The following is a 22210-nucleotide window of genomic DNA, read 5'->3' on the forward strand; positions in this document are numbered from 1 at the left end:
TGTTCCTCTCCTTGCCAGTAGCATTTAACTTTTGTCTTTGAGATGGAGGATATTCTTCAGTTCTAGTGCTGGTTTTGATCTTACTCCCCTCTCTTCTAGAGTATCAGGATCAGTTGTTCTCATTAGAATTTCCAAACTGTGTCCAGAGGAACATTATTGTGCAAGTTCTCTGCTCTTAGACTTTTGCATTTACATTAGCATAATAAACGTTCTCAGAAGTCCTATAGCAAAGAAACTTGTTTCAGTTTGTTTTAGCTGGCCAAGGAAGAGAACCTCCTTTTCTAGGGTATTCTGTGGAATGTTGTTTGAGAAATAACTATTCTTGGCAAGATTTCTGACTTTGGGACAAATTACTTCCCCAAAGTAAGTCCTGAATGAGTAATTTTCTCATGTATCAGAGTTGAAGACTGGTTTGAATAAAATTTACCCCAAAGTTGCCAACAGTTTTGACAGATCTGCTATATCTTTTGACCTTCGAAATAAAATAAACTTGACATATTTCTTACTTCTAAACCCGTATGAGATTAGGTGCTGTTATCCTTATTTTACTGATAAGGAAACAGTCTTATATGGCTAATATGGCAGAGCCAGGATTCCAGTGCAGGATTCCAATATGACTCCCTACCTTAAAATTCCCTCATCTGGATTCCCATGTCTTGTTGTTTCCACCTTCCACCCCACTAGGTTGAAGATGAAAGAGGAAGAATGGCGAGAAGCTCAGAGAGGCTTTAACAAGGTGTGGAGAGAGCAAAATGAGAAATACTACTTGAAATCTCTGGACCACCAAGGCATCAACTTTAAACAAAATGACACCAAGGTTCTGAGGTCTAAGAGCTTACTCAACGAGATTGAGAGTATCTATGATGAGGTGAGCTGGAGGTCTCTACATCTGTGAGAAGTCCCCAGCCTGTATGTTCAGCATAGCTTTTACTGCTGCACATTACCTTTGTTATATGAACGTGAGACCCTCCAAAACTTGTTGATTCTTGCTGCATAGCATAGACTTCTGTTCCCGATTCTACCATTTTAAATCTAAGCCTCACTAAGCTGTTTTACTAGTTTCCCATCCTGGTTTCAGTTCATGCCCACTACCCCCATCTCCCACTTCTCTCCCTATCTGTTTCCTTCCAACAGTACCTTATATTCCTTCGTGTAGCCCATCTCAACTTCCCACAGCTTAAAATACTATCATTGATCCCCAGACTTTTTTTTTTTTGGCCGCACTGTGTGGCTTGTGGGATTTTAGTTCCTCGAAGCTGGGCCCTCCACACTGAGAGTGCGGAGTCCTAACCACTGGACCGCCAGAGAACTCCCCCGAGACTCTTCCTAATCCTTGTTTATTCGGCATCCTTACCAGGATTATATAGAGTACTGGGAGCTAGGATACAGAGATGAATAAGAAATTAATCCTGCTTTCTTTGAGCTCACAGTCTTAGGGGATGGTTAGAAACAAATACAGTTGATTGAGAATTCCTAGAAGTGGTGTGATCTTGAATTTGAAAAAACTTTGTATTATGAAACTATCAAACATACACAAAAGGGGAGAGAATAGTAAAATGAGCTCTTACATAAACTTAATCACCTCTATTTTGCCAATTTTGTTGTATCTGCCACCTTCCACACTCCCACCCCAGAAGGATTTTAAAGTAAATCCTAGACTTCATATCGTATCCTCCATAAATACTAATCCAGAATTTTAAAAGATGGTCCCAGTTCTGTCCCATTGTCTCTTATGAGTCTTCAGTGTCTGGAAGGCACCAATCATTTTGGTATCAAACCACATCTCGCACACTATCTTTTTGTTTCTGGAAGTTTTGGATTGAAAAATAATGGCCACTGTGGTTAATAGAAAGTACTGCTGGTGTAGTCTCATAGGTCTGTTTGTTGTTTCTGTAGGTATGTCGCATAATACTTTGTCTCTCTCTCCTGTTAGAGGCAAGAGCAGGCTACGGAAGAAAATGCTGGTGTACCTGTTGGCCCACACCTCTCACTTGCCTATGAAGACAAACAGATTCTGGAAGATGCTGCTGCTCTGATTATCCACCATGTGAAGAGGCAGACAGGCATTCAGAAGGAGGACAAATATAAAATCAAGCAAATCATGCATCATTTTATTCCAGATCTGCTCTTTGCTCAGAGAGGTGATCTCTCAGATGTGGAGGAAGAGGAAGAAGAAGAGATGGATGTAGATGAAGCCACAGGGGCGGCTAAGAAGCACAATGGTGTTGGGGGCAGTCCCCCTAAGTCCAAGCTACTGTTTAGTAACACAGCAGCTCAGAAGTTAAGAGGGATGGATGAAGTATACAACCTCTTCTATGTTAATAATAACTGGTATATCTTCATGCGACTGCACCAGATACTCTGCTTGAGGCTGCTGCGGATTTGTTCCCAAGCTGAACGGCAAATTGAAGAAGAAAACCGAGAGAGAGAGTGGGAACGGGAAGTGTTGGGCATAAAGCGAGACAAGAGTGACAGCCCCGCCATCCAGCTACGTCTCAAAGAACCTAGTGAGTGCTTAGATTGTCGGTCTACAGAAGATGTGAGGGATTGGGGACCTCAGGGCCTAGTTAGACTTAGGACTGCTTTCTTTTATACATAGAGCACAGGCAGGCCTTAGAGGCTGGCTAGGTTCAAATCCTAGCACCGCAATTTACTGGTTGTGTGACCTTACTTAAACTCTGTGAACCTGTTTATCTGTAAAATGGAGGTACTACTTGTCTCTTGGGGTTGTTGGGACAATTGGAGGAATATATGCGAAGCACCCTGTGCACTGCTTGGATCATGGACACTCAGTAGCTGGTACTATGGACACCAGGGAAGTGGGTGTCAGTTACTGTCAGTTTCCCAAATGGCAGATCTCTGGGTTATTGCAAAGTGTTTGAAAGGACAGAGACGTGACTCAAACATCATAGTTGGTTTCACTCCATGACAGAACATAAATTCCTAGTTGTTCGTGCCTGAGACAGATGCAGAAGAGGAGATGGGGACTCAAGAGATGGTTTGAGACAGCAGAACAGGCAGAACAGGAATGAAGATAGAAGACTCAGGAAAAGGAAAATAAATGAGGATTAAGGAAGCCACCATATCCTCTAAGTAATTCTATGCTGCTTGCTTCTAGATATCTCTTCAGGTCATAAGTTAGGTACTTAAGCTGTGAGCCAAAAGCTTTTTTGTGAAGACTTTCTTGTGTGCTCTTTAGGAAATAGCCAATCTTTGGAGTGAATTATCCTTTCTTTTCTTTTTTTTTTTTAAAACTGTTATTGGTGTAAGAAGCCCATTTGAAGCCCTGGCCTTCTATCTGTTGAAGAGCTAATGAACCTGGGAATTAATTCTAAAAGCCTTTATCTGGATTAATACTAGCTTGAGAGACTTCAGTATAGTGATTCCATCTGCTTGGGTAGAAATGAGACAGAAGATGGCCTAATCCTGGCTTGACCATTGACTTAACCTGGTTTGAGGCTTACAGTTTGTTCTTGAGTAATAATGTCAAGCCTCACACTGATCGTGGGTCATGTGGTTTGCTGCGCTAATAGCGCTCAAAGCTTTATTCTGACATGAAAGCATTTTTTCACGGCAGTAGCACAGCCCGTTCCTATGCTGTGGATCTGAACAAGGTAATGTTCTGTAATGAAACTCAAGCCAGTTGCTTCTTTTAAACAGTAGTTGTCCTGTTTAACCTGTCTTGAATGAATCCATCACACTTGAGATAAATGCAAATGGACTCAGCTTTTGCTCTCAGCCTTTTTTCCCCTATATTTTACAAAGAGGTAACTAAATGTCAAAGACAAAGTGTTCTTGTTGTAATTTTTTTTCATTTCAGTGAACTTTTTATTGAAGTGCAACACATATACAGAAAAGTATACACAGCCGAATTGTGTAGCTCAGCGAATTTTTACAAAGCAAACACACCTGATAAGCAGCACCCTGATCAAGAAACAGAACATAACCAGTAGCCCCGTCGTGCCACAGTCTTGATTGCCAGCGCTGGAGATCAGAGTTGCCTGTTTTTGAGCTTTATGTAAATGGGTCTTATTTTAGTAAACTAAAGGCGGAGTCCTTTCACCTTTCCTTGTGCACTCTGCTAGTTGCCAGACGTCTCTGTAACAACTGATAAGATTCCAGCTGGTGGTTGAAGTGATTCATATGCAGCAAGTACAGATCATTTAATGTAATTTGTGAAGTACAATATTGGGAATCCATTTTTAAACAAAAGGACTTTGACAAATGCAGATCACTTCATTATTCATAGAGGATTTAATTTGCACTCCTCTTTTTCTGTTCCCGAGGGGTTTCCCAGTGCTAGAGTATGGTTCCGTCTGCCTTTTCTCTTCAGCCCTTGATGCTCCGTTGAAAGAGCTTTATGAGCAGGCGATCCATGTGAGGGATGCCCTTTGCAGGCTGCGAGAGCAGGTTCCTCTCTTAGCAGGGGAGCCAAGAACTTTTTGAAGAAACTTCTTCCCTGGGATATTTTGCTCTCCTGTCACGCATAGTCAGGCCATACTGTAAATAAGTGTTTTTCAGGCACGGTCAGTTGGGGTGTTAGAAGCCGCTGTTAAAGTTGCATAGTCACTCTCCTTTAATAGACAGTGCTAGGGGTTGTAGCCACCTGTCAGATCCCATCTCTCTGCAGCAGACTAAACACCTAGGGTTTGTTCTGTTAAGTGCTCTTTAGGCCAGCTGTGGGATTTGCCCTGCCTTCTCTTCCGATCTTTTCTTAGCAGGGTAAGGCCTCATCTCTCCCATCTCTCCCACAGTGGATGTTGATGTAGAAGATTATTACCCAGCTTTCCTGGATATGGTGCGGAGCCTGCTGGATGGCAACATAGACTCTTCACAGTATGAAGATTCACTGAGAGAGATGTTTACCATTCATGCCTACATTGCCTTTACCATGGACAAACTCATCCAGAGCATTGTCAGACAGGTGAGGGCATGGCGGAGGCTAGGGTTGGTGAGGGAGAAAGTCTACAGATGGATTCAGGAAAGAGAAAAGGCAAGATTTCTGTTGGGAAAGGAAAGTCAGTTTCCTCATATAATGATGTTTATGAACTCATGGTTCTGTAGAGGGGAGGGAGAGGTTAATGTGATGTGATGTCGGATTTCTCCTGTTAACAGAGTGGGAGTACTTCAGCCATGTGGTTGACTCCTTTGCTTTGCTCAGCGGGCCCTGGGAGTATGAGCCTACCTGAGACCTGATGTTTTACCCCCAGCACTGGTCCTGACCCCCTGCCCTACCCTCCCAGCTCTTGCGTCGGGTACCAGGTGTGAGCTCAGTTTCCTCATCTGTAGGTGTTGGTAATTCTATGGACTTTCCTTATTTAACATTTTTTTTTACAGGAAGGGTTTCATACAACATCTTTTATAATACTCTGTCCACCTCACTATCTGAGATTCCCTCTGAGTTAGATTTGTAGTTGCTTTTGTGGTTTATTCTTGTGGCACCCTGGGAGTTTGTAAATATGTTGTTCTTTACAACAATAATTTTACAGCAAATAACATGTAATAGGTTTCCATTCCTTTGTCTTTAGTTCTGAACTTTTGAAGGGATCAGAGTCTGTTGTTAGTGCACCACTTTCTTTAAAGTGAAAACTTAAAAAGAAAATTCTAATTCTAGAGTCCACACCACTACTATGGAAAGAAAAGCTTGTTGCTCAGTGTTTTCCTCAGATAAAATATGGAATCCTTCACAAAGTACTCATGCTTTTGCCTTGAATTTAGAAGGATGCATGGCTCTGCACCCCTCTCACAGGGTCTACTCAGAGTCAAGGAATGTTGCTTCACATGACTGCATCTTGGCATCTTCACAAAAGTTGTCAGGCAGAGAGCTGAAAGTTGAAGAGGTTATTAGGCCTTCCCTTAAGGGGTCTTTATGGTGATGGACAGAAATCTTTACATGTATACAATCAGCTAGGGTCATAATTTTTGAGAGACTAATGCCCGGTAATGTCCCCTAGATTTACATAAAAGACTTCAGTTACCATGTGCTTATGTTTCTGTTTACAAGTTTGCTGTTGCTACAGCTAGAAGTAAAGTCTTTCATACTACCAGTACAACTTTAAAAATCTAATACAACCAGCTTATTTTTTTTTTTATAAGCCCAAGGTTGGTTTTCTAAACAATAGATGCAATTAATCCATTTACTAGAAGCACCTAGTTATGATTTTGAGTCAGTAATATGTAAGGTCCAATCTTTTTTTATGGAGACAGGTTTTATCCAGAAATCTGAATCCAGTGTTTTTTAAACATGTTTATGCTCCTCAGCTTAACTCCTGAATTGGAGGCATAACATTTCTTACTCTCCTTATCTCCTTTGCTGTTCTCCCAGAGTTCATTGCTGACTGGAGGTGGAACGTATATTTCAAGGTCAAACCATATATTTATCTTACTTTTCTAGACTAGTTTAAGAGGGGTTTGTCTTAAGAATACAATAGACAGTCTCACAGACATCTGGCATGGGACTCAAAATATGGCCAGACCATCTGGGGTTAGACTGGGGAGGTTTTTTTCCCCTCTCCTGCATGCCTCCTTTCTGGACATCTCCCCCATCCTCATGCTTCTCTCTTCAGATGAACACTCAGCACGTACTCAAGGCTTCTCCAGCACCTGAGGCTTTCACTTGCCATGGCAGTGCCTCTGGCCCTGGCATTACCAACCTTTCCATCCAGGTGCTCCTCTGTAAAAAGTCTACCAGACACACTCATTGTGTCATTTCAATTTAGCAGGAGAGAGAATCTGACCAGCCTAGCGTGGGGTTGAGAGTTGCCTAGTTGTCCCTGGATTTATAATGCTGCCCTTTCCAAAGACTAGAAGGGGCCAGATATCCAAGAAGAGGGTGTGGATAGCATGTCGGTGACGTGGTCTCCTTTTACAGGAAGGTGTAAAGAAGAAGTATCTACATGATAGAGACCATGCTTTGGACATGCATTGCTTTTTTTCTCTCTTAAACACTGTATTTTAAGCTTTCCCCCGTATTATCAAGTTATCATAAGCATTATTTTAATGGTTACATTAAAAGCCGTTGTATAGACTAATTGTAATTTAACCATCTCCAGTTGCTGGCCTTTCTGCCACCATCAGGTCACTCACTCTTCTGACCTTGCACCTTGTCCATTTATCTACAAATACACATACTTGTCATTTAAGAGTTTTTTAAATGTTAAAAATAAGTAGTTGTCATAGTTACTAGCACTTCAAAAAGAGTGTATCTTCCTAAAAATAGAATGGCTTAGTGGTTATGAGAATTTTAAAGTAAAATAGACAAATTGATACTGCAATTAACATTTTGCTTTCTTGTATCTGTTTTTCACATTCTCTGGCATTTTAATGGGTAAAGTTTCATTTGAGAGAATTTTTATTTCACAGTAGATACATCGTCATGACCTATGAGAATAGAATCTCTGAAAGATTCAACTTTCTAGTCATCAGATAGTTTAATAAGATAGCTGCAGAAGTTACCAGTAGTCAGTCGTGATTGACCTGTGTTGAAAATGAGTTAATTTACCTACAATTTTAAATACTATACTTTTATTATCAGATGTGGAAAAATAGGGGGTGTGTTAGAAAGAATATTAGTCCTAACTCACGTCCTTCAGCTGAGCACCCATGACAGATTAATTCAGTAACAACTTCCTCGATGCCTATTGAGTTTCAGACTTTGTACTAGGGCTGTGAATGTAGACATGAATCTTGCTTTCATGGTTCTTCAAAGTCCCTCTCCTCACCTTAGCACACAAGAGTTTTCTTATCTAACATGTAAATTTGTCTCATATATCAATATAATAGGGCACCCTTCTCCAGCCTGCTTCCCAGGGTAGTTGTGTGGATCAACTGAGAATACGTGTGAAAGGAAATTGTAAATGGTAAAGAAGTGCCATAAAATTAGGAAGCCATGGACATTTTCTTTCATGTAAAAAAATTTTTTTAAACTTCCTTAGAACTTTAAATAAGCAGCACATTAACCTGAGTTGCTTATGGTTTTGCTTTTAAATATATATGAACATTTTATTCATGGACCAGAGATATGGTTGAAAATTTTGGCTTGGTTATTCTCCAAGAAAATAAGATAGTGGTTTTGTATGATTAATGTTCTAGAATTATCAACCAGAAAAACCTTTTTGAGCTGAGTGATTGGAACCACCAAAGGAAGGCTGAGTGTATGACAGGGAGAACTATATTTTTGGTTCCCTGACGACTTGCCTTTGCTTGATTCCAGCTGCAGCACATCGTGAGTGATGAGATCTGTGTACAAGTGACTGACCTGTACCTGGCAGAAAACAATAATGGGGCCACTGGAGGCCAGCTGAACACGCAGACCTCAAGGAGCCTCCTGGAGTCAACATATCAGAGGAAGGCTGAGCAGCTCATGTCAGATGAGAATTGCTTTAAGGTGAGAGGTACTCAGGTAGTCAGGGACCATGCTGATGACAGTGTGAGCTGTTGGAGCTCTCTCCACCAGAAGTCAAAGCCATACCAGGGTACTTTGACCCAGTGATTCCACTCCTAGACCGCCTTGGAGAGCCTGTGAACTCACTGGAAGAATTGCAAAAAACATGGAAAAGTAAAGTCTCTTGTGGGTAGTCTGTTTCTTGCCTTTTAAAAAAATTAGCTCTTACATATGATTTTTATAATTTTGTATTCTGCTGCTGCTTCTCTGAACATTTTTTTGGGTATTAAATGCTTTGTAAATATTATTGTTTAAAAGTGTAATCCATGATCGTTGTAGAAAAGATAGGAAATGCAGAGAAAAGAAAACTAGTCACCTACAGTTCTTCCCAGAAATAATCATTGATGGCATTTCTAAACTTTTCTATACTTGTATATATTTTGAAAAAGATTATACTGGGCAAAATGTTCTGGAACTTATTTCGCTCAATTAGCAACACCTCTGGGTCTTCAGCATCTTCTTATGACTATTTGATATTTAATTTTATAGAAAATTACGCCTGTCTAGTTGGACATTTAGGTTGTTTCCAGTTTTCCACCATTATAATAGCTAATTAGAAAAGCCAATAGCTGGAAACAGTCTAGGTGTCCCACCCTTTACGGGAATGGTTAATGGCAGCCTATTGTGTGAATGCTGGATGGCATATTTTGCAGCTCTTAAAAGTTACTTATAAATGATAAAAATACTGAAACAAAGGACACAAAATTATGTGTGTTATGATTGCATCTATGTAATAAACGTGTATAGTTGAACAAAGCCTGTATGTATTAATGTAAGGACAGGTTTAGGTGGCCCAGAATAAGGTTTGTAGTTGGCCTAGCAGAGAGAGCTAAGCTAAATAAAAGTTTGACCTTGGTGGGCATGGTCCATGTACTTCAATGATCTGACCCTCAAATTGTTCACTTAGTTGTCTGCTTCTACTTTCAGCTGTTTCTTTAGTTTCTGATCTATCACCTGTACTGTTGGCTTAATTTAGAATCAAAGACCTGGAAACGAGTTTTCTAGTTCAGTCACAGATCTAATGTTCTACTGTCCGAGGACTTTCCCACTACAGAAGAGATTTCCTAAGCCTTTCAGAGTTTTAAATCTATAAATGTTTATTATGAGTTTAGTGGGTGTTTACTTTCATGGTGGACGGAATTATCACCCCCACCTACAATGAGTTAACAGTGTATTAAATTGTGTGGTGAGGGCCTATGAAGGAATGGGTAGACTCATCCTGTAGATAAGAATAGTTGTCAGAATAGCAGAGGGAATAGCAGGAACAGAAGGCTTGGTAACCAGGAAAATTGTGTCATCACAGTGACCTTTTTCTTTAAAATGTTTACATAGAGAAAAAAAGTCCATAGTATTAGCATTAAGCTAAGAATAAGCAGCCCTTCATATCCCCTGCCCAGTCCCACCTCCCGCCTCCTCTCCCTTCATTTTTTTTCTGTGCATTCTACAGTGTTTTTTAAAAATCAGGCATGTTTAGCTCTCTGTATATCCATTCAGACCCTTTTCTGTGCATTTGCATATATCGACACATATATGTTTATGTAGAAATAAATGATTAGATTTAGATTGGATTAGATAGCGTATTTTACATCTTGCTTTTTTTTTACTTAATATGTCTTAGAATTTGCTCTATTTTGGTTTATATAGATCCAGCTCATTTTTTCAACTGCTGTGTCATACATAATAGTATGAATGTACCATAGTTTTTTGGGGGGTTTTTTGTTTGTTTTTGGGGGTTTTTTTGGCTATGCCACATGGCCTGTGGGATATTAGTTCCCCCACCAGGGATGGAACCCAGCCCCCAGCAGTGAAAGCGCCAAGTCCTTAACTACTGGACTGCCGGGGAATTCCCTGTACCATAGTTTTTAAAAAAATCATTGCCTTATGGGTAAACGTTTTAAACTATTTCCATTTTTTACTATCTCAAATAGTGCCTCATTGAACCGCATTTTGTTGTATTTGTATGCTTGCGTGCATGTGGTAGTGTTTGTTTAGGGTAGAGGCAGAGAAATGAAATTACTGGGTTAAATAGTATGCATATTTTAAAATTTAAACTTTAATGGATATTCCCATTTCACTCTCCAAAGTGACTGGCTATACCAGTGTGCACTTTGATAAGCGCATTTATTTCCCCATTCTTAGTCAACACTTAGTATTATCAAACTTATTTTTGGCAATTAGATGATTAGAAAAATATTTTAATTCACATTTCCCTGTTTGCTGCTGTTTCCTATTTTTCTCTTCTGTGTATGGCCTACTCATATCCTTCACCTTTTGTGGGGGAGAGGGGTTGTAGTTCTTTTTATGTACTTTTTCAAATATGATTTTCTTTGTCATGATTTCTCTGAAATCAATTTGTCTTCCCCTATGTCCTGTCCTTCAGTGCTCAGCTGAGTGTCACTTCAGTGAAGTGAAATCTTTCTCATCTCACTGAGGGGGAATAACATATTGCGCATGTTTCTAGAATAGTACCTTTGTAGTTATTTTGTTGTAATGTAAATACAGCTGTTTGTATCCCTTTTCCTTCACTAAATTGAGGTTCTCCAAGCTAGAAACCATGTTCTCTTCTGCGTGTGCCTCTGCCTAATAATAGCAAACATTCAGTGACTATGTGTTAGTTGAATGAAGCCTAGGAGATTGGCAGAGGAGCCATGGAGAGGAGGTGGGGGTGTCCAAATGGTAGAGGATCTTCACAGCCATACTAAGGAAAAGGTATGAATTTTGTTGTGGTTGGCGAACAGCGAAGCATTTTTAAGGACTAAATATTCCACTGGATTTGAGCTTTCAGGAAGATTAGTAATGCTGAGTAAGGAGGAGGGGAGGAATCAGAGTCATGTTTACAACTGGAGGCAGTTACCAAATTTGGGTGATGGATGTGGGCAGTCTAATAATAAAGCTAGTCAAGACTTGGAGAGTGGTTGCAGAGGTCAGAGAGTTGGGGTGAACACATGGTAAAGGACCTAACAAGACAGGTGTCAGACAGGCGAGGAGCCTGCTGGGATGAAATTGAGCTCAGTTTTAGGCATGTAGAGGAGACTGTCTTCTCAATATTACTTTGAAGAGTGGTTTCTTTACAGCAGTGGGACAAATCTCGACACTCTAGGTCATTCATCCTAAATCCAGGGGGGTTTAGCAAACTCCTAGGAGCAGTTTTTTTCAAATCTGTTTTGGAAGTAACTATGTTTGTATGTGTGTGTGTTATGTTCTTGTTACTTTTTAAATTTTACTAGCAAATAGGAATTTTTAAAGCTTCTCCAGAAGAACTGTGAACCAGAACTGGTTTCTGGTCCTGTTTGCTTACTGACTAGCTGTGTGGCCTTGAGAAATCAGAACTTTCTGAATTTTAGGTTTTTCCCTATGTAAAATGAAGAATGTTGAAATAAATGATTCTCAAGCTTTCTTCTAATCGCTGATCTTCACCATATGATTCCAATAGTGATCTGGTCTGCAGCGAGCCCTTAGGATAAGGGCATTGAGAATCCTGGGATTCCAAAAAGAGAGATCTGTGTGTCATCACCATTTGATACTTCTTTTGTGCAAAATGTGACTTGGTTTTGCCTCTCTCAGTGTACTGCTTTTAAATATGAATTTTTTTAAAAATCACACAAATAGTATTAGCAGAACTCAATTTCAAATATGATTGGTACCATTGCAACAGATCACTTCTTATGTTGATGCTTTGTGTTCCTTACCTCATGGTATGTGTGATTTCTTGGGTAGTCTTTATTGTGGTGGAAATGTGATTGCTGTTTTCTGTTTGATGTTTTCCATTTCACTTTGGTATGAGAAGTTTCCTTTTTTTTTTTTTAAACATTGTAGACTTGTTTACATCTTTGTATCAAGTCCCATAAATGGGATTATCAAGTGAAATGGCATTGACATTTTATGGTTCTGACTTTTGAGCACTCTTTCTGATATTGATTACTGTTTTAGCTAATTCAAGAAGTAAGAAACATGAAATGGTGCTTCTTGCTCTAACATTTCGTTTTGCTGGTAGCAAGATGGGACCTTTGCCTTTTTATCACCTGCTAAGCTTTTGAGTTATCTTCCTCATCTCTTAAATTGGAGCAAAAGTTTTTTTATAACTTTATTGCCTCCCCACCTCTCAACCCTTGAGAATCTAGTTACAGCTTTGGAGATGGTCTTTTGTTTACATTCAGGTTTCTTATTTGCAGCTTATGTTCATTCAGAGCCAAGGCCAGGTTCAGTTGACCATCGAGCTTTTGGACACGGAAGAGGAGAACTCGGATGACCCTGTGGAAGCAGAGGTATGGATGAGTATACTGGAGAAACTGGGGAGGGTATGTCTTGTTCTGAGAGTCTGCCCAGTGAGTGTCTTCTAGAAGCCCAGCCAGCGTTAGCCTGTTTAAGGGTCAGGACCTGATGCTTAAGTACAGGTCATTTCAGCCATGTCTTCAGCTGAAGAGAAGGACTGCCTGGTGGTAAGATATTTAGGATTGATGGCAGTCTCATCTAGCTTTCAGGAAAGCCCTCTCCTCTGAGGAAATCTCATGGTTGGCAGCTTTCTTGTTTTTCTCCTAAAGCACAAGAAACAACAAATTAGGTGCCATCTGCCCAGTATCATCTTGACCCTTTGTGTCATGTTTACTTTTTATTGGGATAGATGGAGCCAGGAGTTCTCAACCCCACGGGGTAGACAGAGTGAGTTGGTTATCATAGCTGGGTCTAGCAGGTAATATTAATGAGAAATGCAAGCCACATGTATGTATGATGCTGAGGGCATATGGAGGGGTGGAGACTGTTGTTTTATGGGAATATTGGCTCATGGTTGCCAAATCTTAAATTTTTTTTAAAAGAGATGCCAGAAATTTAGATTTAGATGTGAAAGATTCTGATTTTCAAACATTTGTCACTATACACTTTGTTCTTTAACAAAACCCTCTGTAGGGAAATAAAACTTGTCAGTGAGCCAGCTTCTAACCATTTATGACTTCTGGTAACTGTTAAGTATCTCAGAGAAACTTTAGGTTTTGTATTCTCACAGATTTTTTTAAGCTGTGTTTTAATACCAAGTAACAAGCATGTCATTATGGAAAGAGATTTTTTTGATCTTGAATTTAAGTATTTCAGACATTTTAGTCATAGAATTTGCTAGACAACCTGATGAGGTTGGAGTTCAGTTTTTGTGCTCTCTCCCCCACCCCCATTTTGTGTTTACAATCCCAGCGCTGGTCAGACTATGTGGAGCGATACATGAATTCTGATACTACCTCTCCTGAGCTTCGTGAGCATCTGGCACGGAAACCAGTATTTCTCCCACGGTGAGTGAACCAAGTCCTGTATCGGCAGCATAACACTTACGCACAGTCCAGGAAGGAGGAGTTAGATGACTTTCAGTTTCTTGGTTTTCACTTATTCTGTTGTTCTGTCTACTGAGGATGCTAATTCAGGGTTTGTATGGTTTTTACACCATGAGCTTACCTGGAGCATGTGCCAAAGCATCAGGGAGGTAAGAGTTTTAGGAGTCAGTAGTAACTTCCCTTTAGGAATGTGTGTCAGAGTCTCCAAGGTTTGATGATTCTCTTGGAGGACTCAAGGACTCAGCATGTAGGCATACCCACAGTGATGGTTTACTGTAGCGAAAAGATACAAAGCTACATCAGCAAAGGGAGAAGGTGCCTGTGACAAAATCAGAGGACGCCAGGCGCAAGCTTCTAAGGGTCTGTGACTTCCACTGGAGGCACAAGGACACTCTTCATTCCTCCAGCAGCAAACTATGACAATATGTTTGAGATGCTGCCTACCAGAGAAGCTCATTGGAGACTTGGCCCTGGGGGTTTTATTGGGTGCTAGTCCTGCAGGCACCCTCTGCCTAGCTTGTTCCAAAATTCCAGACTTCCAGAAGGAAAGCAGGTTTTCAGCATAAACCATTTATTTTGTACAAGCAGTTTAGGTACAGTGACGCACTCTTATCATTCAGGGAATGGGGGAAACTCTCCCAAAATCCAAGATCCCAGAACCCAGCCAAGGGACAACCTTGTAAGCAGGGTTTTCAAAGGATAGCAGTCTTAGGCCTGCTATGTTAACTCTCTTCACGGAATTTTAAAAATTTCCTCCCCATATATGGGCAAATTGTATGCTGGACCTCTATCTGAGGATGAAAACAGAGTTTCAGAAGTAGAAAATAGGTTTTGCTGTAGTAGATTGGCTTTCTTCCTTCCCCAAATTTTGCGAATTGAAATCTCATGTCTTACATTCCCAGAAAGGTATTATCCCAGTATTATTAGACTTAGTCCTAACTGGAACATGGAAAGGGGTGTGAACAGAAGGGCCCTGCCAGCTTCTTCCATTCAGTGAGTCATTTAACAGACTTCAAGCAGCTGCTCTGTGCCAGGCCCCTTTCTCAACAAAACAGGTTTAGTCTCCATGCTTTTTTAAAAAAAATTTATTTTATTTATTTATTTTTGGCTGCGTTGGGTCTTTGTTGCTACGCACGGGCTTTCTCTGGTTGCGGCGAGCGGGGGCTGCTCTTCGTTGTGGTGCGTGGGCTTCTCATTGCAGTGGCTTCTCTTGTTGTGGAGCACGGGCTCTAGGCACGTGGGCTTCAGTAGTTGTGGCACGCAGGCTCAGTAGTTGTGGCTTGCGGGCTCTGGAGCGCAGGCTCAGTAGTTGTGGCGCACGGGCTTAGCTGCTCTGCAGCATGTGGGATCTTCCCGGGCCAGGGCTCGAACCTGTGTCCCCTGCATTGGCAGGCGGATTCTTAACCACTGCGCCACCAGGGAAGTCCCTCCATGCTTATGGAACAGTACCAATAAACATAACATTGTATATTTCTCACCAGATTGGCAAAATTCTTAAAAAGATTTGTAATCTGTGTTATGGAGAGTGTGGGGAAGAGGGGAGGCACTTTGATATACTGTGGGGGGGAATATTGATACAATCATTCCAGGATCAGGGCAGTTAAAATGTATAGGACCTTTACCCTGCCTGGAACTTTCATTTTTAATAATTTGCTGTACAGCTATTACAGCTGAGGTTCTTTCTCAGTCTTTTTGTCTTTGAGACCCCTTACAGTCTTAGAGATTGAATACACCAAAAAACTTTTGTTTATGTGGATTATATCTAGTAATATTTACCACATTAGAAATTAAAACTGAAAAATGTTTACTATGTTTATGAATTCATTAAAAACAATGCTAAATGCATTCTGTGTTATCATAAGTAATATTTTAATGAAAAGCTACTTCAAAACAACAAATTAGTGAAGAGTGGCATTGCTTTACATTTTTGTAAATCTGTTTCATGTCTGGCTTAATAGAAGAACAGCTGGATTCTCATATCTGCTTCTATATTCATTCTGCTGCACTATTTTGTTTCGTCGAAATATGTGAAGAAAATCTGGCCTTACTGAAAAATGTAGCTGAGAAAAGTAGTATTTCCATATCCTTTCAAGATAATTGTGGATATTCTTTGATATGACAGCAGAACTGTCCAGTAGTAGTTTCTTAAAGGTTTTAGTTGCAGTATCAGTGAACTTTTCATGTGGTTATGTCAAAATCCATTGGTTTATCTTGTACTTTGAATTTTTTTCATGCATGGTTTTATAACTTCATGCAGTTGGTTATTTGGAAAATGTTAGTTCACTAAGTTACGCAGACCTACCAAACGTTGACGCGTCTTCATTTTACATATTCCCACCCCCCACCCAGCTCCCCCCAGAAAAACGCCACATTTATTAATATTGCCGTTGACCTCGTCGGTCACATCTTTAAGTAGTGGGAAGTTGTCACACCTCATGCTGGCCAATACCAGTTTACCAAAATTCAAAGTTTTACTTGAAAGCTTAAATTTTATCATTGGCAACAAATGTGCTCAGTTGTTTTCCTTGAAGTACCAGTCTCCCTTGTTCATTCTTGAGAAAATATTTGCCAAATACCCCAGATTGGCTAGTCAGCTATTCTTTCAGGTAAAAATGGTGAACCATTTGCAGCTCAAGCAGTGCTCAAGTGCTTTCCTTCATGAATCCCATTGTACTTTGGCACACAAAGGTACTTTATGTTTAGTTCCCATTTCATCACCCAGTATATTAAAAAGATGTGAACTAAGGGTCTGGGATTTATCAATAATAAGAAATGTTACTGTTTCATTAAGGACATTCTTAAGTCAGACCAGCTTTCCTTTTTGAATTGCCAGTGTGTGGCCAGAGAAGAGTACAAAGATATCTAAGGACAGCTTGGTGCCATCACCAATTTGTTTTTTTTTTTAGTAGTCACTATTATTTTTGCACTGCCAATGCTAATGTTAATACTGTTTTGGTTTTTTTTTAAGAAAGAAAGAAAGACAAATAATGTTTTAGTATTATTATGACAGTAGTTTTGATCTTACAACTTCCTAAAAAGCATCGTGGGTGCCCCCAGTAGTCCTTGGACCAATGAACTGCTGTCCTACGGAAATGTATATACACAAAGATATTCACTGAAGCAATGTTTTTAATAGCAAAGTGTAGGAAACAGTAGAATTGTCTAGCTGACAACCTTTCTCTGCTTGTGTTGGAGGGAATTAAGCCTGCCAAGGCATCCGCTGATGTGAATTACCTTCTTTCCTAGATGTGTAGAATAGCACTAGTTATGTACCATCTGTGGGAGAATTGAAAAAAATAGACATTTAAGTAATTTTCTGTGCTCTGTGGTTCAGATGAAGAACTTGATTAATTCCTGTTAAGGAATTGTTCAGTTAAGACACATTCCTCTGTAGTAGTTAAAGAGAATGACACAAATCTATGCGTAGTGAAATGAAAAAATCTTCATGACATTAAGTGAAAAATTGAGAGAGACCTAGAAGATTTTAAATGAAAACTGCTAACAGTGGCTACCTCTGCCAAGGCAAGTGGGATTTCCAGATTTGGGGTAGGGGATAGTTGGCAATTTCTACTTTTTATTCTTTGTATCTCTGCAGTTGAAAAAAATTTTTTTTAAACAATAAAACCATTGGACATTTAAAAAAATGTATGTAATTAAAATTGTGATAAGTGCTCTGAAGGCAAATAATAAGGAAAGCTTTTGGGGCAGCCATGGGAACCTGCACCTGGAGGAGCTCTCATCCTGCAGGGCTTTGCTGCTTTGTAGGAATCTGCGGCGGATCCGGAAGTGTCAGCGTGGTCGAGAACAGCAGGAAAAGGAAGGGAAGGAAGGGAACAGCAAGAAGACCATGGAGAATGCGGATAGCCTGGATAAGCTGGAGTGTAGATTCAAGCTGAATTCCTATAAGATGGTGTATGTGATCAAGTCAGAGGACTACATGTATCGGAGGACCGCCTTGCTCCGAGCTCATCAGGTGAGAACCAGTAACTGGAATTTCTCCACACTTCTCCCTCCTCAGCCAGGACCAGGCCTGCCCCAGAGGCTTCTGGTTGTTTCTCTCCCTTTGTGAAAATCTCTTGGATTTGAGAATTGTTGAGTAAGGATGCCGTAACAAAGTCCCACAGACTGCATGGCTTAAACAACAGAAATTTATTGTCCTACAGTTATAGAGGCTGGAAGTCCAAGGTTGAAGTGTTGGCAGAGTTGCTTTGAACCTTCTGAGGGCTGTGAGGGATAAAACTATTCCTTGCCTTTCCTAGCCTCTGGTGGTTTGCTGGCAATCATTGGCATTGCTTGGCTTGCATATTTCTGCCTTCATTTTTACATGTCATTCTCCCTAAATGCGTGTCTGTGTCCAAATTTCCCCCTTTAAAGAATGCCAGTCATGTTGGATTATGGGTCCACCCTACAACAGACAGTATGAGCTCACCTTAACTAATTACATCTGCAACAACGTTATTTCCAAATAACGTCACATTCTGGGGGGTGGAAGCTAGGATTTCAACATATGAATTTGTGGGGACACAATTCAGTTAATAACAGCTGGTGGCACCTTCCAGTGAAGCTACTCCTAGCATTTACATTTCAGGTAGTATTGCTTGTATGAATCCTGCCTGTTTTCACATGCTACCTGAATTGTGAAAGTCCTAGTGCAGTTATGTACCAAGGTATTGTGCCAGGCCCTGGGACTACAACCATGAGGTAGAGCAGATAAGGTAGTGTGATGATGTGCACTGCCAAGGAAACTAGGTGAAGTGATCAAGGGTAACTGGCAGGCAGGGCCCTGCTTTTGTTGGGGAAGACCTCTCTAAGGAGGTGATGCTTGAGGCCTGAATAATGACAAGGATCCAACCTGGTGCAGAGTTGGGGGTTGGTACTTTTTAGGCAAAGGAAACAAGCAAGCACAAGGCTGGGAGGGAGGAAAGGACTTGGCATTTTCAAGAAACTAATAACATCAATGTGGCTTGCGCCATAGGGAAAGTGGGATGCATGAAGTTGGAAGGGTGGGCAGAGGCTACATTACTTAGTCTCATAGGCCACGGTTTGGATTTTGTTTGAGGTACATTGAGACATCGTTGACAAAGACATAGACTGATGAGAGTGAGTTGAGGGCCCCAAGTTGGAAGGGCAGAGACCACTCGAAAGACTGCTTTCATTCATATGAGATGTGATGGCTACCCAGACTACCAGGGTTGTAGAGGAATTATAATTAGATTGGAGGGACTTCCCTGGTGGTCCAGGGGTTAAGATTCCACGCTTCCAATGCAAGAGGCTTGGGTTCGATCCCTGGTCGGGGAACTAGGATCCCATATGCTGCGTAGTGCAGCCAAAAAAAAAAAAAAGATTGGACATATAACTGTCTGAATGTGGTAATGTTTGGATGTAGGGAGGTTAAGAGAAAGGGGAACATTAAGGATGATGCCTGGTGGTTTTTCTGGTTTTGTTTCTTTGCTTATTTTGCTTGAGTCAGTGGGAAGTTTAGGGGTACATCTGTTAATAGGAAGGAGTTACCAGGTTTGGGAGGCAGATGAAAAGACTACAGAACATTCAAGTGGGAACCATAGAGTGGGCGATTTTTAATGTCCTTCTCTCATGGTGCTCTGTGTTGTATGCCTGCATGTTTCTGATTCAAATGATTTGGGGAGCTGGGCAACACCTAATTTATCTTTGTATCCCCTTCTCTGCCTTGCTTGTGGGCACTAATAAATATTTACCGGATGTATAGGTAGGAACAAAAACCTCCACTGAAGATCTGCTATGCCCAGCTCTCTGCTGGGCAGGGTGGGGTAATAGCCGGAAGGGAGAGTGGGTTTTAAGCCCTTTACCTTCTTTTACTTAGAAGTGGATTGCCATGCTGACAGAAGTGACTAATGGCCTCAACTCAGTGTCTCACTCCGGGTACGAATCAGCCAGGTTGCTGGTTTAAAACTGCAGATTGATCAAGTCGTTCTCTCCCCACCCCCTGCCCCACCCCGCCCCACTACGTGATAATGACGCAGGAGGCTAAAATCTGCCCAGACCCTATGTTGGTATTTCTTTGGGAGCTTTATGAATTCCAGCTCCTTATGTGTTCTAGGTTCTTAATCTCTTTCAATTCTTTTCTTTAAACAGACTCCTAATTTTTTTTTTTTTTTTAACTTATCAGTGGTATCAGCACTGATAAGCCCACATCTTTCCTCTGGCACTTTAGGAGAAAATTGGGCTTTGTATTTGAAGGGTTTTTAGTCCTAGTTCATGGGGTTTTTTTTCTTCATTCTATTTTGCAGTCCCATGAGCGGGTAAGCAAGCGGCTACATCAGAGGTTCCAGGCCTGGGTAGATAAATGGACCAAGGAGCATGTGCCCCGTGAAATGGCAGCGGAGACCAGCAAGTGGCTCATGGGCGAGGGGCTGGAGGGCCTGGTGCCCTGCACCACCACCTGTGACACAGAGACCCTGCACTTTGTGAGCATTAACAAGTACCGTGTCAAATATGGCACAGTGTTCAAAGCCCCGTAACTGCAGAGCCAGAGCAGATAACTTGAGGGGTGTGTGTGTGTTGGGGGAGGCACGTGTACTCGCACACACCGAAGAAACAAGGAAGATGCCTTTCAAGCCTCACTGGGCCTCTCTGGGACATGGCCACCTGATCTGTGTGTGGCTGGTGCAACCTGGCACCAAGTGGGCTACATATAAGGAACGTGGATACCTTACAAAGCCAGAGCTGGAACTTTTCCCAGGGGTTTTGGGCATTACCCTGCCCTGGAGGGGAAGAAATCCATGCAAGCACAGGGACATGCAGTTTGCTTGCACACACCAGCAGAGCTAAGACTGGAGCCTCCTGGGGCCTGACCTTCAATGAGGGAACCGGATGCTGTTCACACCTTGATTGGAATGGGCGAGCATTGACTGACAGACTGGGGAAAGGACTCAATGCTTAGATGGATTGTAACTCTGATGGTCACTGCTCCTTTCCTCTTCCCCCCCAAAAGGAAAAAAAACTGGATTGGATTTTTTTTTCCTGGTCACTTGAGCACATCTAGATCACCCATTAGATTTTCTCTGGGACCTGCAGTTTGGCTTTGGGATTGATCATCTTGTGGATTTGATTCCTGACGAATCCCTTGCTGCCCACTCGTTATTCTCTCCTCTGGTTCTCAACCTCAACAAGTTCAAATCAGTCGTCCTTTTTAGCTCCCGTGGAACTGTTTTGTACCTGCTTCTTTACTAGTCTACCCTAGTGCCATCCACCAGCTTTACTCACACACACACACACACACACACACACAGTTTTAACTTGGTTTTTCTTTTTTTTTTTGTAAATAATGTACATACTGTCAATTTTTTATTAAAAGAAATATGCTTTGATGTGCTAGCATAACTGCTCTAGCTTCTTGTGTACCATAGTTCTATGTGGCTTCAGATTTAGTACCTATGAACAGATGTACAAGACATTTATTACACTTTTTACCAAAGGGAGTTACCGTTGTAGTACTTTTGTGTAAAACTTGTCTTCCCCCTTGCCCCAACTTTTTTTTTTTTTTTTTTTTGTAAATAAATAAAGCTTGGTTCTTACTTAAGGAATAAACTCTCAACCCAAGTCCCTTGTCCTCACCAGAGAACTACTGTGAAGCAGAGATTTGGGCTTCAGTTCCTTATCTACGGTACAAACAGGATTTGGCTTTAAATAGTTAGCAGTCAGTTGTATGTGTTCCAAATCAAAATATCTTAAATTTTTTAAATAGAATTATTCATTCTTTTAGTACGTATTTTCCCCCCTTATTTCAGCTGTTTGGAAATATTTTATATTTGGGTAAGTTGTGCAGCTATGTAGTTTGTACTTCTCTGTATTTTTTCTTATCCTTATTGGAAATGGGAGTGAACAGCTTAAATACCAAACCAGTGTTTGAAAGAAGTGTGTACAGAGTGTGTGGTATAAATGGGGCTGGGAGGGAGATTCGATACATTTCATTAGCAACTGCAAATGGAATATATACATATATATTTTTTTAAACTACATAAATTTAAACTGGCAGATATTTAAACATGAGTGATTAGGATTTTTATATGTGGTCAGCCTGGACTTTCTGAACAAAGACCAACTGAGCCCCTCCCAGTACTCTGGTGAATTTTTCTCCAGCAACCATTACCCTAGTCATAGCTGTAAAGTAACCAGCAGTGATTTGTGTGGTTTTTGCTTTTTAATTAAAAATTCCCAACATCACCACCACAAAACCACAAATTTTTTGGCTCTGGACTTTCATAACACATGGTAGACTTTTCCGATTTTAGAGTTTTTTGTTGGGTGTGGTGGGGGGCAGTGAAGGGATGGGACAACTACAGGAGACTCAGAGCCCAAAAGTGTAGGGTGGCAAAAGAGCCTTGTGGGAGGAGATTCTCTGGTGAAGCTGGGGCAATGCCTGACTTGGGAGATGGAGTGATACTGGGGGGGAAGATCTTCAGGTTTTCCC

General features: G+C 41.0%; 1 protein-coding gene across 5 annotated transcripts in view; it reads left to right on the forward strand.

Annotated features, from left to right (window-relative positions):
* Nucleotides 1-21117, forward strand: part of SIN3A (SIN3 transcription regulator family member A) — a 65096-nt gene extending 43979 nt beyond the window's left edge. For all 5 annotated transcript variants that reach the window (XM_036841805.1, XM_036841804.1, XM_036841801.1 and 2 more), the window contains 8 exons: nucleotides 685-868; nucleotides 1934-2507; nucleotides 4755-4924; nucleotides 8213-8386; nucleotides 12616-12708; nucleotides 13628-13722; nucleotides 17527-17734; nucleotides 20028-21117. In XM_036841805.1, coding sequence (XP_036697700.1) covers nucleotides 685-868; nucleotides 1934-2507; nucleotides 4755-4924; nucleotides 8213-8386; nucleotides 12616-12708; nucleotides 13628-13722; nucleotides 17527-17734; nucleotides 20028-20258 — 1729 coding nt within the window. In that variant the 3' untranslated portion in view covers nucleotides 20259-21117. The remainder of the gene's footprint in view (nucleotides 1-684; nucleotides 869-1933; nucleotides 2508-4754; nucleotides 4925-8212; nucleotides 8387-12615; nucleotides 12709-13627; nucleotides 13723-17526; nucleotides 17735-20027) is intronic.
* The last annotated feature ends 1093 nt before the right edge of the window (nucleotides 21118-22210 follow it).

This window comes from Balaenoptera musculus, chromosome 2 (genome assembly GCF_009873245.2).
Source record: "Balaenoptera musculus isolate JJ_BM4_2016_0621 chromosome 2, mBalMus1.pri.v3, whole genome shotgun sequence".
In the NCBI taxonomy this organism is placed as follows: domain Eukaryota; kingdom Metazoa; phylum Chordata; class Mammalia; order Artiodactyla; family Balaenopteridae; genus Balaenoptera; species Balaenoptera musculus.